Below are 13,850 nucleotides of genomic sequence, written 5' to 3' on the forward strand. Positions count from 1 at the left end.
GCAAAAGGCACTGGGCTTTCATTACAGGGAGCTCCAGTTCTGAGCTGGCAATTACCTGAGATTTCTGCAGGACATGGTCAATAGAAATCAAATTCCATCAGGACTTAGCTGCCAGTACACATTAACCAGTCCTGCACACTTTCCCTGCATCAGGCAATATTGTCAAATACATTAAAACAATAACTACAGAAATGTCCTCTGCACTACAGTAACCCTTTCCTCTCTGTGTGTGTTTTGAAGCTCTCTCTATATAACAACTATGGGGTAGCAGGAAATCCTTAATCCAGTATCTCTTGGAAACAGAGTCAACTCTCCTGCTACTTAAGTCTACACTGCCATCAAGGTCCAGGAATAGCAAAATTAAGGGGTCAGTTAAATCTCCAGGTCATCTGCAATTCCGTCCCCTGAATCTTCAGACACATCCTCCCTCTTGCTCTAGATTCAGCCTGTGGCCTCCTCTGGTCCAGTGCCTCAGAGAAGACACTTGATTTGCCAATAACTTCAGGGACAATGCTGACCAGGTCCATTAGATGTCTTGCTTTAGATAACATCATTCCTATTGAGATTACCTCAGGATTAACTCAGTAGAGCTTTATCATATTTTGATCCAGGATTCCTTATAGAAACAGGCTTTCTGGAATCCTCCTTGCTGTTAGTGCGTTTGTTCCTGGCCTTGATTGTCCTGAACATTGCTTATGCTCGCCATTCCAGTCCCATTGTCCTTTTGCATTCGTGTTGCTATTGGCCCTGTTAGAGCATTAATTCTGTTCCTATAGCCTGAGTTTCCCTGGTTGATAGGGCTCTGTCACATGGCATTATGAGGGAGTGAGGAGTTTGAATGCAGTCCTGTTCCAAGGGCTCTTTTTATTTCACTTGTAACGTATTCAGCATTTGTTTTTCCTGGGGATGTGAACAGTAATACAGAAAATATATCACATGCAGAAGGACTATGCTAAAAAATGTTAAGGTTGAGTGAGAGAGAAACCCACCTTGGAATAGCCAATAGCTTGATTCAGAGTAGGAACTTGGGTCTCCCACATCCCAGGTGAGTGCCCTAACCACGGGAATATAGAGTTGGTCTTGTTCTCAATCTCTCCAGTTGGAGTGATTTCACTTGGTATAAATAATTAAATAAGCTTTGGGTCACAGAGAGAGAGAGGGACTAACACTATAGCATGGTTTTGACGAATCATTTTCCAATGAAAAAACGTGTTGTGGAAAATTTCTGAACCAGCTCCACATAATTCAGCCTCCTTGCACATATATCGTATAATACAGTCTTTAATAAATGATCACATACTATTTTTTCCACAGAAATTGTGCCTCATTCGATGTTAGGCAATCTAAATATAGCAGTCACTACAATTTCCCCTATAACAACTTTAAGATGTGAAAAAAAACAAAAACAAAAAAACAGAAAGCCTTCCAGATGCGTGAACTGCTAAATGAAAGCAACCACATGAGCCTGTCTTGTAACCTCTGTCTTCCTTTTTACCTCCCCAGTGTTTAAATTATTTTCATTTGTATATTGTGTCGAAGTTTAGCAGCTGAGGGAGCTATGCACATTTACACCAGCTGAGATCCTGGCCCTTAGATCAGACGCCTTTTGGGGTAGGAACTGTGTCTGCTACTTGTCTCTATAGTACTGAGCATATCTGGAGTGCTAATAATGGTACCAAAGTTTGCTTCCTTCTGTGTTGCAGGTCCTTTCCCCTTGTAATATCTAGATTAAAAGAGATTAATAAAAACCTTTGAGAGGTTCTTCCATCATCTTTAACATCACCATCACACACTTGAAGAGATGCTGTTAGGGTTTTAATCACCCACTCCTCAGTTGCTGGTGTGGATGACAGCTGTGCACCCCATCTCATATTGTTGATTTCTGTCTCGTGTTAGGAAAATATATTAATTCCATTAAATCAACATATTTAAACATTAAACAAAAGACAAATACTTCCAGTAATTATGAAATATTTTGTTAAAAAAAGTATCAAGCAAAATGTCTTCTTGTTTATTTCAGAGATCTCAATTGTGCTTTCTTTTGACAACAATTGCTGAAAAAATGTGTTATAATTTAGTATGATTTCATTGTGAGCAAAGGGTGGAGAGAGGAGTGTGATGCAATAAAATTACTGTATAAGTCATATTTAAAACCAACAATCTGCCAAGAGAGGAAAATCACTAAACTGACATTCACTGGAGAACCGCAATATATAAAACAAGACAATGTCATTTTGATTTTCTCTGGACAAAGATGAAAAACCTGCATCTGCCTCTCCAGTGACACAGAACAGATTCTTCCTGTTGGCATTCTATTTTACATTTTTTATATATATATATTCTGCAAATGTATCTCTCAAATACCAAGCACGATCATCAATCTATCCTTTGCAATAAAAGCCTCCACTGGAGGCAGATGAGCTGACAGAATTTCTCTTGGGATACAGCAAGTTCAGCCAATAGATAGAACATTGGCATATAAGGAGTTTGAGGTTAATTTCCTTTCTGGAATTAAACAACAAATGGTACAGCAGTCCAAGCAGGAACTGGGAACAATGCCATGGCTGCTGCTCTGACTTTCCTCTAGAGCAGGGGTTCCCAAACTTGGTTCGCGGCTTGTTTAGGTAAGCCCCTGGCGGGCCGCGAGATGCTTTGTTTACCTGGAGTGTCAGCAGGTACGGCCGCTCACAGCTCCCAGTGGCCACGGTTCATCGTTCCCGGCCAATGGGCGCTGCGGGAAGTGATGGCCCGGCCCGCGCTGCTTCCTGCAGCTCCCATTAGCCGGGAACAGTAAACCACGGCCACTGGGATCTGCGAGCCGACATACCTGCGGACGGTCAGGTAAACAAGGCATCTCGCGGCCCGCCAGGGGCTTACCCTGAACAAGCCGCGAACCAAGTTTGGGAACCACTGCTCTATAGTGATCTAAAAAGAATGTTTTGGGGATATCCATGATGAGAAAATCACCAGCCTTGTCACCAGTGGGTCTATATTTCACTATTTGAATAGCCAAGAACAAGAAAACACAGACTGAAGAGTGGACCAGTAAATAGATTAATGCATACATGCACATTTTAGTACTTACACATCTTTTGTTTCACAAAAGAAAACACTGGAGGATCATAAAAGTATGAGTAGCTCAGCCATAGCATTTAGATTGTTAGATCATTAGTATGTAATTTCAGTGCTTGAGTCTACACTACAGTGTGTCTCTTTAAACAACAACTTCAAAAGAGTGATACTTTCCCACGTCTTCCGCATCAAACAAACAATGAGATTAGAGGCTTGTTGTGGATTATGGAACCTTCCATTTCTAGGTCACTGGTCTGAACACAACACAGGTTACTAAAGGGTACCCACCAGTAGCAAATTCTTTGGGTTCCTGGTTGTAGGGGTGAAATCCTGGCCTATGAAGTCAATGGCAAAACTCCCATTGACTTCCCAGGGGCCAGATTTCACTCCAGATATTTATTTTTAATGAACTTTTATGTGTAATTTGGCAAATTACACCCCCTGTTTTAGGAGAGAGAATTAGTTTTTACTGGTGAATAAAAAATTTCTACACTCCAAAGTCTTGCTCCCCGAGGGACAAACTCCTAGTGAGAACAGAAGAGTCTCTACTGCAAACAATATGCAAAATGACAAAAATTGGGGAATTTTAGATATTTTCAGTGTATATTTTATTTACAGTAAGGGAATGAACCCTTTAAAAGCACCTGAACACAAGTGGCTTTGTCCATATGCTACAAAGCACATTTGCAAATAGCAAGTTCTTCCTAGTAAGAGTCTGAGTCCCTTCTCAAATTTCAAAGAGAATCAGGTGCCAATAAGCATCTAGCATTCATGCTACTCCAAATAACCAAATACACAGCTGAGTGGTTGCCAGTTGAAAAGACTACATGTTCCTTTAAACAACCTTGAGAACCAGCAGAACTATAACCACATTGTAACCACATTAGGTTGAAATTTAGCTTGTTTTCTGTTACATTCTATCCCCTTTCATTTTCATGAAATTTAATAGTGAGTCTTTCTAAAATTCACAAACACATCCAATATGCCAGCTAAAATAAACAATCATGCACATACATAATTGAAGATTTTAAGTTGAAATAATTCAAATAGTAAAACTAATTAAATTACTCCCACCCTCGAACTAAATATACGCTAGTTTGGGAATATAATACAGAAATTCATGACAAAGAGTTAAATTGCAAAGGAATCTATCCACTGTATCTCATTCTGGAAAAAGGTAATTTACTAAAGAGGGTTTATAAATGTGACCATCACTTTGCCATTTCCTATCTCAGACTCATATAAAATCGAACTTCACTTCATAGCTTGCATTAAGACCAAAACTGATACAACATTCATGAAAGACGTGAGTTGTCATCAAACCCAGGGATGATGAAGATGTCTTGGCACCAGACTAGAACAAAATGATACCGTAATCAAAGCCGCCCGGACACACTGTGCTACTGTATTATTCAATCATAGTATGTTGGTATCAAGTTAGTTTTAATAAAGGCAGAAAGATACAGAAACTGGTCTTAGTTTTACCTGTGGAGTGCTAAAATTAACATTTCAAAACTCATACCCAGAGTTATGAGTGTTTTTTTTTAAATATACCCTTCCTTTTCTATGTACTGTGAGGAGACATTGTTCCTCCAATTTAGAAAATGCTGACTAAAATTCAACATAGTGGAAACAACTGCTAGATTCTGAACAATTCTACAGCTTGCTAGAAAATTATTGTCATTTTCAAAATAGTCTCAGGGTCCATCCTCTGGATCCCAGTTGATTGTTAATTCTTTGTAATCCAAGATAATAATCTTTTTTTAAAGGATAAACAATTGAAACTAAACTATCATGATAATCAAAGTGAAGCAAATTCTAGTGGGCTATGCACAAGCCTGGACTCCAGAACATTCTAATCCTAGCTTTGCTGCTGACTTGCTATGTGGCCTTGGTCAGGTCACTTAACCACTCTCAGTTTCTCCATTTGTAAAATGAGGACAGCAATTACCTACCTCACAAGGGTATTGCGATGATTAAAGGTTGTAAATCTTTATCTCTGAAGATGAAAATTATGAATTATTATTATTTATTTGCATTATGCTAGCACCCGAAGACTTTAGGCAGGATTAAGGCCCCATCGTGCTAGGTGCTGTACAGTCAAAGATAGTCCCTGCTCTGAACTTACACACATGCTTACCTTTAAGAATAAGAGCAGTTGTTCAAGCAAAGAGGTGGGGGTGGGGGGCTACCAATCAACTCAATAGCATTTCTTGGTCTCTTGGCTTGTAATGCAATAACTTCTGAAGACCTTGTCCAAAATCACAATGAACATTTTACGCATCAATGGATGTAATAAAAAATAAGGGGTGACAGGGAGGGAGGACAAAGATTACAGTGTTAGGCTGCATCCATAGCCTACTGGAGTCAACTAGAGCCTGTCAGTTGACTTCACTGATTTTTAGATCAAGCTTTAGAGCTGAGATTTTAAATGCTGGCGAAAGGATTTGACCAACTAATTGCTGTTAAAATTAATGAGAACAGGGCACCCAAAACCCTTCCATGGCTTTGAAAACCCCACACTGTGTTAGCGTTGTGATGGTTCAGAGATGTGTAATTTTAAAGAATATATACATAAATGATTAAATAGATACATATACATCAGCAACCCCACTGGCCCTCTACCTAGCATTATCTTGCATTATAGAAGCACTAAGTACAGTTTTAATACAGCTTTATAAAGAAGCATTTAAATGCCCTCTATTAGGTGAACAAAATGAAGGATTTTATAACAGAATTCACTGCAGCACGATTTCAGAGTATAGGCAAGCTACAATAGTGCTAATGTCTATTCCAACATTTTGCAAGTACTACAAAGGAGTTTAACTTTGTTTTAACCAAACGGCAAGACAATTACTTTTATTTGTTTCTGTTTTATGTAAAGATACTGTTAACAGTGACATTCAATTTAGTGTATGACAGCACAGGTACCTACCTGATAGGTAACTCTTTTCTTTCCATCATCCCCTGTCTGAGGCAAGGTCAAAGGTCCAGAAACTATCCAAACATCCTCAAATCTCTCTGTCAGCTCCCGACAATACATTTCCATTCTGCAAAGATATCCCTCAGGTCAGGGAATGCCAGTGGGTGAACTTTAAATTTTTTAAAAAAATCATGCCTAGAACATAGAGGGCAAGACAAACTACTCTCAAATAGTTTTGGGTGCATTTTCCAAAATATGGGCCTAAGCTGCATGCCAAAAATGGGTAAATGCACACATAAGTTGAAGTTGTCCCATCTCCTTCATTCATCCCCCATTGGTTAATTTACAATTGGTCATGCATTTTCTGCACACATTTGAGACCCCAGATTGGCAGTTCCATCACATTCCCTCAAAACTCAAATTCCCCAATCATTTCCACTACTGAGTTCTTGATCACTTTGAATAAATAAGAATTTTTGGGGGGCTGCATTCTCTCTCATTTCAAAAGGTTTTTTTATATTATTTTTTGTTTGCTCCTCCATATTTTAGCGGAATTAAGGTCCTTCAACATACTGCCAAATATTTTTGTAAAATATATAATTAGAGAATTTTGTAAGCTGCATTTTTTAGAATCTTAAATGTCAGATTGCAAGTGTGGCAGGCATTCTCTCACATGCATTGATGCCAATTGCAGTCTCCAAGCCCCTTCTTGTTCTTCTGTGTGAAACTGATTAGGAACAATGTAACCCCCCTGCCTTTGGGAAAGGTATCAAACCAAACTGCATGTTTTGGGGGTTCAGAAAAATACTTAGTGAAATTAGTTTGGAGCATGAAAAGTTTGGCCGTGTGAACAGCTTGCCAAGTCATGCCTAGTTTTCATAAAATGGAACTGATTATAGCCACTCTTTATATGGTATCTACAGATCACAGCAGCTTTTTACGTCAAAATGATCACTGTGGGGACTTCTATTGGAGAGGAGAGGGGAGGTGTGTCACATTTGGTTTGCAAGTCAAACGTACAAACAGTTATTTCATATACTTGGGTTGGGTGGGAGAGAGAGAGAGAGGAAGAAATTGATGGGATAAATTTGAAAAGAAGCATGGTATTGAGAGAGATTTTTTGGTGGGGAGAAGTAAGGAGATACAGAAAATATAGAGGTGGCAGATAAAATGTAAGAAAAAGAGAGAGAGAGAAAGAGCGATAAGGGTATTGAGAGGAGAAAATGAAAAAGAATACAGACACTGAAAGACAACACTAGAAATAATCAAGTATAGGAAAGAGGGGAAAGGAAAAGAGACGTGAAGCCAGGAAGGGGTAGAAGAAAAGAGAAGTGAAACAAAAGCTAGAGACACAGTAAGTTTCATCCATTAAACCGGCATCATAGAGAAAGCTGACTGGCAATATGAACTGAATAAATAACACAGAGTAGCTGTATTCCTTTAAATTGCAGGGGGCCTGGCACTGGGGGAGGAGGGGAGTGGTAACAGTGATATTTAATTCTGCTTAGTAGGCTAAGACCTTGGGGCTGTATGTGCCTGATGCAATTTTCAGGTTCTCCCCATGATCTCCTGATTAGCCAGAGTTCTCAGCTGAGAGGAGTAACTGAGGCTCCCGACCCTAAACTAGCACGTGCCTAGCTTTAGCATCAATGAAAACTTATGCCCAATTTCCTGAGGCATTAAAACAATTGAATATCTCTTAAAATGTCATAGTGCATTATTTATCCATAAAATCATATAACCTTACTGAATGCCTCATATGCTTTTATATATATCCCTGTAAAAGGAGAGAGCAGCGTTTGCAAGAATGATTAATCCTTTCCTATGCTAGATTTTTAAATGTAATATTTTACATTATTTTACTATCCTCTCCTTGATTGAGCCTTGTAAAATTCATCGCTCCCTCTGATTTCTGAGCCTTAAAAGATGTTGAGTCCCACACAAGCACAGAATCACTGTTTGTTTTAGTTACTAATTAGTTTTTACCTCAAGGGAACAAAGGAAAAGAGCCAATATGAACAGTTAATACACATCATCCAGTTCCATCACCTCAAAGCTGCGATGCTGCCAGTCTTCACAAGTGAAGATTTTGGCTGGCTGTTACTTGGATGCATGTACTCCTGTCAGGCCTTGCAGGTCTCAAACCTGTAGCCATGGGAGTGCTGTGGGGAGTCGTACTCCAGTCTTCCACCTGGCAGCTTTCAGAGAGCAGCTGGGACCAGGGTTGATGAAGTCCAACTGGGGTACAAGCCACGCCCCTATGCTCTGACAGGGGGAGCTCCAAGTCTCCTGATTGGGCCACAGCCCCTATTTAAGCCAGAAGAGAAAAAAGGAAATTTTCCCTCCAGTAGTAGGAAGAGGCCCTGAAACATAAGCCCTTGTATTAGAGGCCTAGTATGAGGCCTGAGGCCTAAACTAAAGTAGTGGTCAGAGCTTTGCTGCTATAAAGCAAAGTTAAGTTGTGATTAAAAGGCAGGGCCTGCTCACAGAATCTGGCAAGAACAGGGCTAATATTGCAGAAACACACATTCCAAAGAAACACTAGGCACAGGCCATGCATGCAAACACATTCCAGAAGGGTGGTACCAGAACACCCCAATACTAGCACGTTCCCCAAAGATAACAGGAGCATGCTGACCCATCTTAAAGATAAAGTCAGAATAACAACATGATGGATAGAGATGTTTTGATCAAAACAACAGGTACAAGGTGATGGGTGGTAACCGGCTACGTCAGAAGGTGTCAATTAACTACATCAGAGTGGCAATATGTAACCTGTTTGTACTGATGTATAAAATGGAGTCTCGGGGGAGTGTCTTTGGCCAGCCTAGAGGGCAGTGGAAAGTCCTGCCACTGATTGAGCTGCATCCATTGTCATGGGCATACATGTACTAGTGTAACTATAGTCATTGATCCAGGGAGGTAGGTCTGTTCTTCGTTCACAATAAATCTGGCTGGGTGCCTTCGTACCTTAACGTATCTAGTGGTCATTGGGTGGTTTGCTTGAGGTCTGCTGTGCCTGAGGTCTGCTGTGCCAAATGTCTGCACAGAGCTAGAACAGCACACAGGGAAAACACACATACACACACAGCCAAACATCTAACGCTACCTACAACTGGGCTTCACCCTGCCACAGACTGTTGGTCTGGCATTTACCTGTTCGTGACCTCCTGGTATCCTGATTCAGCCTGAATCTTGGTAACTTCTTCCTGCCCTCTGGTTTGTCTCTGAATTCTAATCTCCTGGTATTCCAACCTGGCCTGATTCCTGGTAATTGGCTCCTGGCCCCTCGACCCGTGCCTGACGTTAATCCCTAGACCAGGCCACCCACACTCGGTCTTGACAGCTTGTACAGACCTCTGTAACTCACAGGAGTGGGCCTCCTGTGAGAGGAATGGACCCAGCAGCCCAGCCACTACCTCCAGAATCACTGGACTCACCCGAATGGGCCACCTGCTTTCAGGTGGCTAACCAAGCCCTGCAGAAATTGGGTTGCACAGCGGACCTGACTCTTGATCCCTGCCCTCCAGTTTGTCTCTCAATTCTGATCTCTTGGCATTCCAACCCGGCTTGACTCCTGGTAACTGGCTCCTAATGTTAATCCCTAGGATAAATAATTATATTCACCTGCCTAAATCCCTCCTACAATTTCTATTGAATAATGCACCAAAATGACTGCATATAGTTCTTGGCACTGCCTTTTCTCCTGGAGGAGGCTGCAGTATGTAGTATGCAGTATTCTTGCACATGGCTTGCAAAGTGCTTAGGGATCCTTTGCTCTATATATATGTAAGATATTATTAGCGTTTTACCACTGACTTAAACTTAGACTTCATCTTACACTTAGTCCATCCAAAAGTAACATCTCACCTGTTCCAGAATCCAGCATTATTCTTGTAATTCTGGGGCACAATGTTGGACAGGTAAAAAGTTTCAGCCATAGCTTGCTGTATAAAGAAAGAAAATGGTGCCATGTTATTGAAATGCTATTGAGATGGGCTGAAAACAAAGCCAAACTTTAGGAGGGTTTGGAATCAGAACCCATATCTAGATCCAAACTTCACAGATGGACATTATTTACATAACAGGTAAAATCAAAATCCTAGATCAGAGCACCGCCGAAGTACTGGGGCAGAAGTAGAGATGGAAAATTGGGATATGATCTTTGCAGCTCAGGCCCATCTATTGTTCTATAGAAACATTCACAAGTGTATCCACTTTTGGAGCCAGCAGACAAACAAAATAATACTTAAGCATAACATTGAATGACAGTATGGAATTAAAGGGGCATTAGTTTGTAATTAGTTTGAGAGTAGCTGGATGCCTTTTCTGAAGGGGAGGGAAATTTGCACTTACGGTTCTTATTTCCCAGATTGGTTCAATATGTTTTTGCCTTTATTAGGCAGGAAAGGTTTTACATTACTAACATTTTACAATTTTAAAAAGATATAGGGTGCAGATGATGGAATGGTCATCAAGACCCTGATCACGCAAAGGTTTATGCACCTGTTTAACTTTACAAATTGAGAGTACAGTTAAGAAGGTGCATAAACATTTCAGGATTGAGGCCCAAGTAATTCCAGAGAAGAAGTAACCTTGGCCTTCTTCTGGTCCTATACATTTACAAATATGTGAAAAAACATGAAAGTAAAATCTCAGGCTCTTATCCTGCATCTTATTATTTTATTTCATTTTTAAGTGCTCTTTCAGATTCTCCTTATTCATAGAAGTTAAGGATCTGGCAGCAATATTTAGAACAATGCTTAGTACAGGTAGTGGTTGTACTGTGAAATATTCCAGTTAACATATCTAACCCTATTTTAGTCCTGGGCTTCATTGTACAAGCTGCTAAACATGTTGAAATAGCTGGAAGAACAGACAAAATTCATCAGTGCCCCTTCCACTATAAGTAAAATGACTAGTGCATTAATCTACGACATAACAGTGCTGCCATCACCCTGCTCCACAGCATATTACATTTCAGGACAGAACGCACTTTCAGTCTGTTTCCTAAATAGCAAATCATCTATATTATGGAACAAAATCAAACTAGGACCAGATAGAATCAAGGCTGCTTTGTTAGTCAGACAAGGGATTAAGGGACCAATATTTTGGCACGCTTATCTTACAACTTCATAGATCAGGTAAGAAAAGACACTTTTTGTAGACTTTAAGAGGACATCTAAGGCAAATGGTAAAGCAGTCCCTTAATGCACTGGTTTTCAATCTTTTTTTCTGGGGACCCAGTTGAAGAAAATTGTTGATGCCCATGACCTAACGGAGCTGAGGATGAGAGGTTTGGGGTATGGAGGGGCTCAGGGTTGGGACAGAGGGTTGGGGTGCGGGGGTGAGGTCTGCAGGGTGGGGCTGGGAATAAGGGGTTCAGAGTGTGGGAGGGGGCTCTGGGCTGGGGCAGGGGGTCGGGGTGTGGGAGGGGGTCAGGGCTCTGGGCTGGGGGTGCAGGCTCTGGGGTGGGGCCAGGGATGAGGGGTTTGGGGTGCAGGAGGGGTTCCAGGTTTGGAGGGGCTAAGGGCTGGGGCATGGTCTTACCTCCGGCGGCTCCCGGTCAGCGGTGCAGCCTGAGTGTGGAGGCAGGCTTCCTGCCTGTCCTGGCACCGCGGACCGCACTGCACCCCGGAAGCGGCCAGCAGCAGATCCGGCTCCTAGGTGGAGGCACGCAAGCGGCTTTGCACAATTCTCGCCCAAAGGCACCGCCCCCCCAGTGCCCATTGGCCTGTTCCCAGCCAATAGGAGTGCAGAGCCAGTGCTCAGGGCGGGGGCAACGCGCGGAGCCCCGTGGCTCCCCGCCTAGAAGCCGGACTCGCTGCTGGCAGCTTCCAGGGTGCAGCGCAGTGTCGGAATAGGTAGGCACTAGCCTGTCTTAGCTGAGCAGCACCACCGACGGGACTTTTAACGTCCTGGTTGGCAATGCTGACCAGAGCGACCCAGTGCCTGACATACCATGACCCAGTACTGGGTCACGACCCAAACTTGGAGAAACGCTGCCTTAATTCACTTCATACACAGAATTAGAAAGGGAATAAACCTTTAAACCATCTAAATTATTCCCCTGCCAGTGCAGGGCAGCTCTTTACAGTATGTTTGCTAGTGCTTTGTCCATCAAGGTTTAAATATCTCAGTACCTGTTGGCAAAGAGGACAGTGCTGCTTTCCTCCACTAACTAAGCATCAGAAGAGACCTTTAAGGTGTGATAGGTAAATCATCCCCGTGTTACAGATAGAGAAGCCAGGGCATAGAAAGTTGTGAGTTGCTCAGTTTCACACGGCAAGTCTACAGCACAATCAGGATGAAAACCCAGAACTCCTGATTCCATGTCTTGTCCCTCAACAAGTAGGCCATGCTTCCTCTCAAAAACACCCCATTATAAATAAATTTTAGATCATCCTCCCACTGACAGACATAAGTTAAGAAGAATTCTCACTATTGAAAATTTGTTATCTCCTGCTGGTGCCATATGTCCTCGCGACCACCCGCTCCCAATGTAGTCTTCATTGACAGCACTAAACATGAGCGGGATACTAGGATCTGGTCTGAATTTGCAGTGCCTTCGATCTGCGTTGCCTAAGGAACAACATACTAAATTGTTAGGTTATTAGCGAACCATCATCATTACAGAATAAAAAGCTGTTTCCCAATGTGCCTTCCCAAACTGCTTACATTTCAGGATTCTATATACGATCTGAGTATTATTTTCCACCTCAATTTTGATAGAGCTGTCTTAATCAGAGTAGCAATCAGACATATATCAGAATTGCATGTCTCAAGATGTTTAATCTCAACTGGCTGGTTAGTTTGATTCTGATACTTTGGACAATATTTTAACATGTCAGATGGTTACAGATACTTGAATACAATTTTAAAATTACTGCTTTCATCTTATGAACTACTGAAGTCAATGGGACTACTTATAGTCAGTTCTAAGTGCTTTCAGGATCATGTCTGTAGTTTTGAAAGCTACCCTGAAGATTGTGATTGAGATATAGCTAAAGGGATGCTACTTATTTTGCAGTTATGCAGGTACCTTTGTTACCAGTAACAACTTGCAATATTAAAACTGAAATAATTCTATAAATTTAAATTAAGACGGTTGTATATTATTTGCATTTCATTCAGATGGTGAAAACAGTTTAGGGGAATTGAGGCAATGTAAGTAATGGGTTACAAAGACTATGTGTTACATACTGAGTACCATATGTAATACAATGTGTTACATTAATTATTTGGTTTTGATCAGTTGATCCCACTTGATTCAACTTTCCCAAAAATGTTATTTCAGGGCTACATATTACATACTCCTATTTTTCTGGCACTTTATATTTTAACTAAATCTCTCATAGAGCTATTCTGATTAATTCAGACTGATCCTGCAAAGACAGACATGGGGTAGATCCTCAACTGGTGTAAACTGTGATAGCTCCATTGACTAGAGCGAAAACAATTTACAGCAGCTAAAGATTTGCCCCAGGATCACCTGTAAGCACTTGAGTAATCCCACTGCCTTCAATGGGACCATTCCAGTGAGTGAAGTTAAGCATGTTTGTAAATGGGTGTGGCGTTGGGGCCTTAGTTTATGTAGTTTAATTTTACATTGGTAGCCTCACAGTCATTAACTTCACCTTTTAAGACCACTTCTGCAAGGTCACCTACAAAAAAGGAGTATTTCAGATGTACACACAGCCGCTGAATCACCAGCTATGTGTCTGTGTAAACTGTACAACCACCTCATCCTGTACCTGTAACTCTTGTCCTTCCTGACCCCTCCCCTTCAGGCTGTATGGAATATACTCAAACCCATCATATTTGTCACGTAAGGAAAATGGGACTCAGAACAGGC

The 13,850-nt window shown here is 41.4% G+C and overlaps 1 protein-coding gene across 1 annotated transcript in view; it reads right to left on the reverse strand.

Moving 5' to 3' along the window:
* The window catches only part of EXOG (exo/endonuclease G), a 42,939-nt gene that overhangs the window by 20,542 nt on the left and 8,547 nt on the right, over positions 1-13,850 (reverse strand). Inside the window, exons 3-5 of the mRNA XM_034759945.1 lie at positions 12,438-12,577; positions 9,866-9,942; positions 6,008-6,122 (exon numbers count right to left, since the gene is read on the reverse strand). Of these exons, the coding sequence (XP_034615836.1) occupies positions 6,008-6,122; positions 9,866-9,942; positions 12,438-12,577 (332 nt within the window). The remainder of the gene's footprint in view (positions 1-6,007; positions 6,123-9,865; positions 9,943-12,437; positions 12,578-13,850) is intronic.

This window comes from Trachemys scripta, chromosome 2 (genome assembly GCF_013100865.1).
Source record: "Trachemys scripta elegans isolate TJP31775 chromosome 2, CAS_Tse_1.0, whole genome shotgun sequence".
Taxonomy (NCBI): domain Eukaryota; kingdom Metazoa; phylum Chordata; order Testudines; family Emydidae; genus Trachemys; species Trachemys scripta.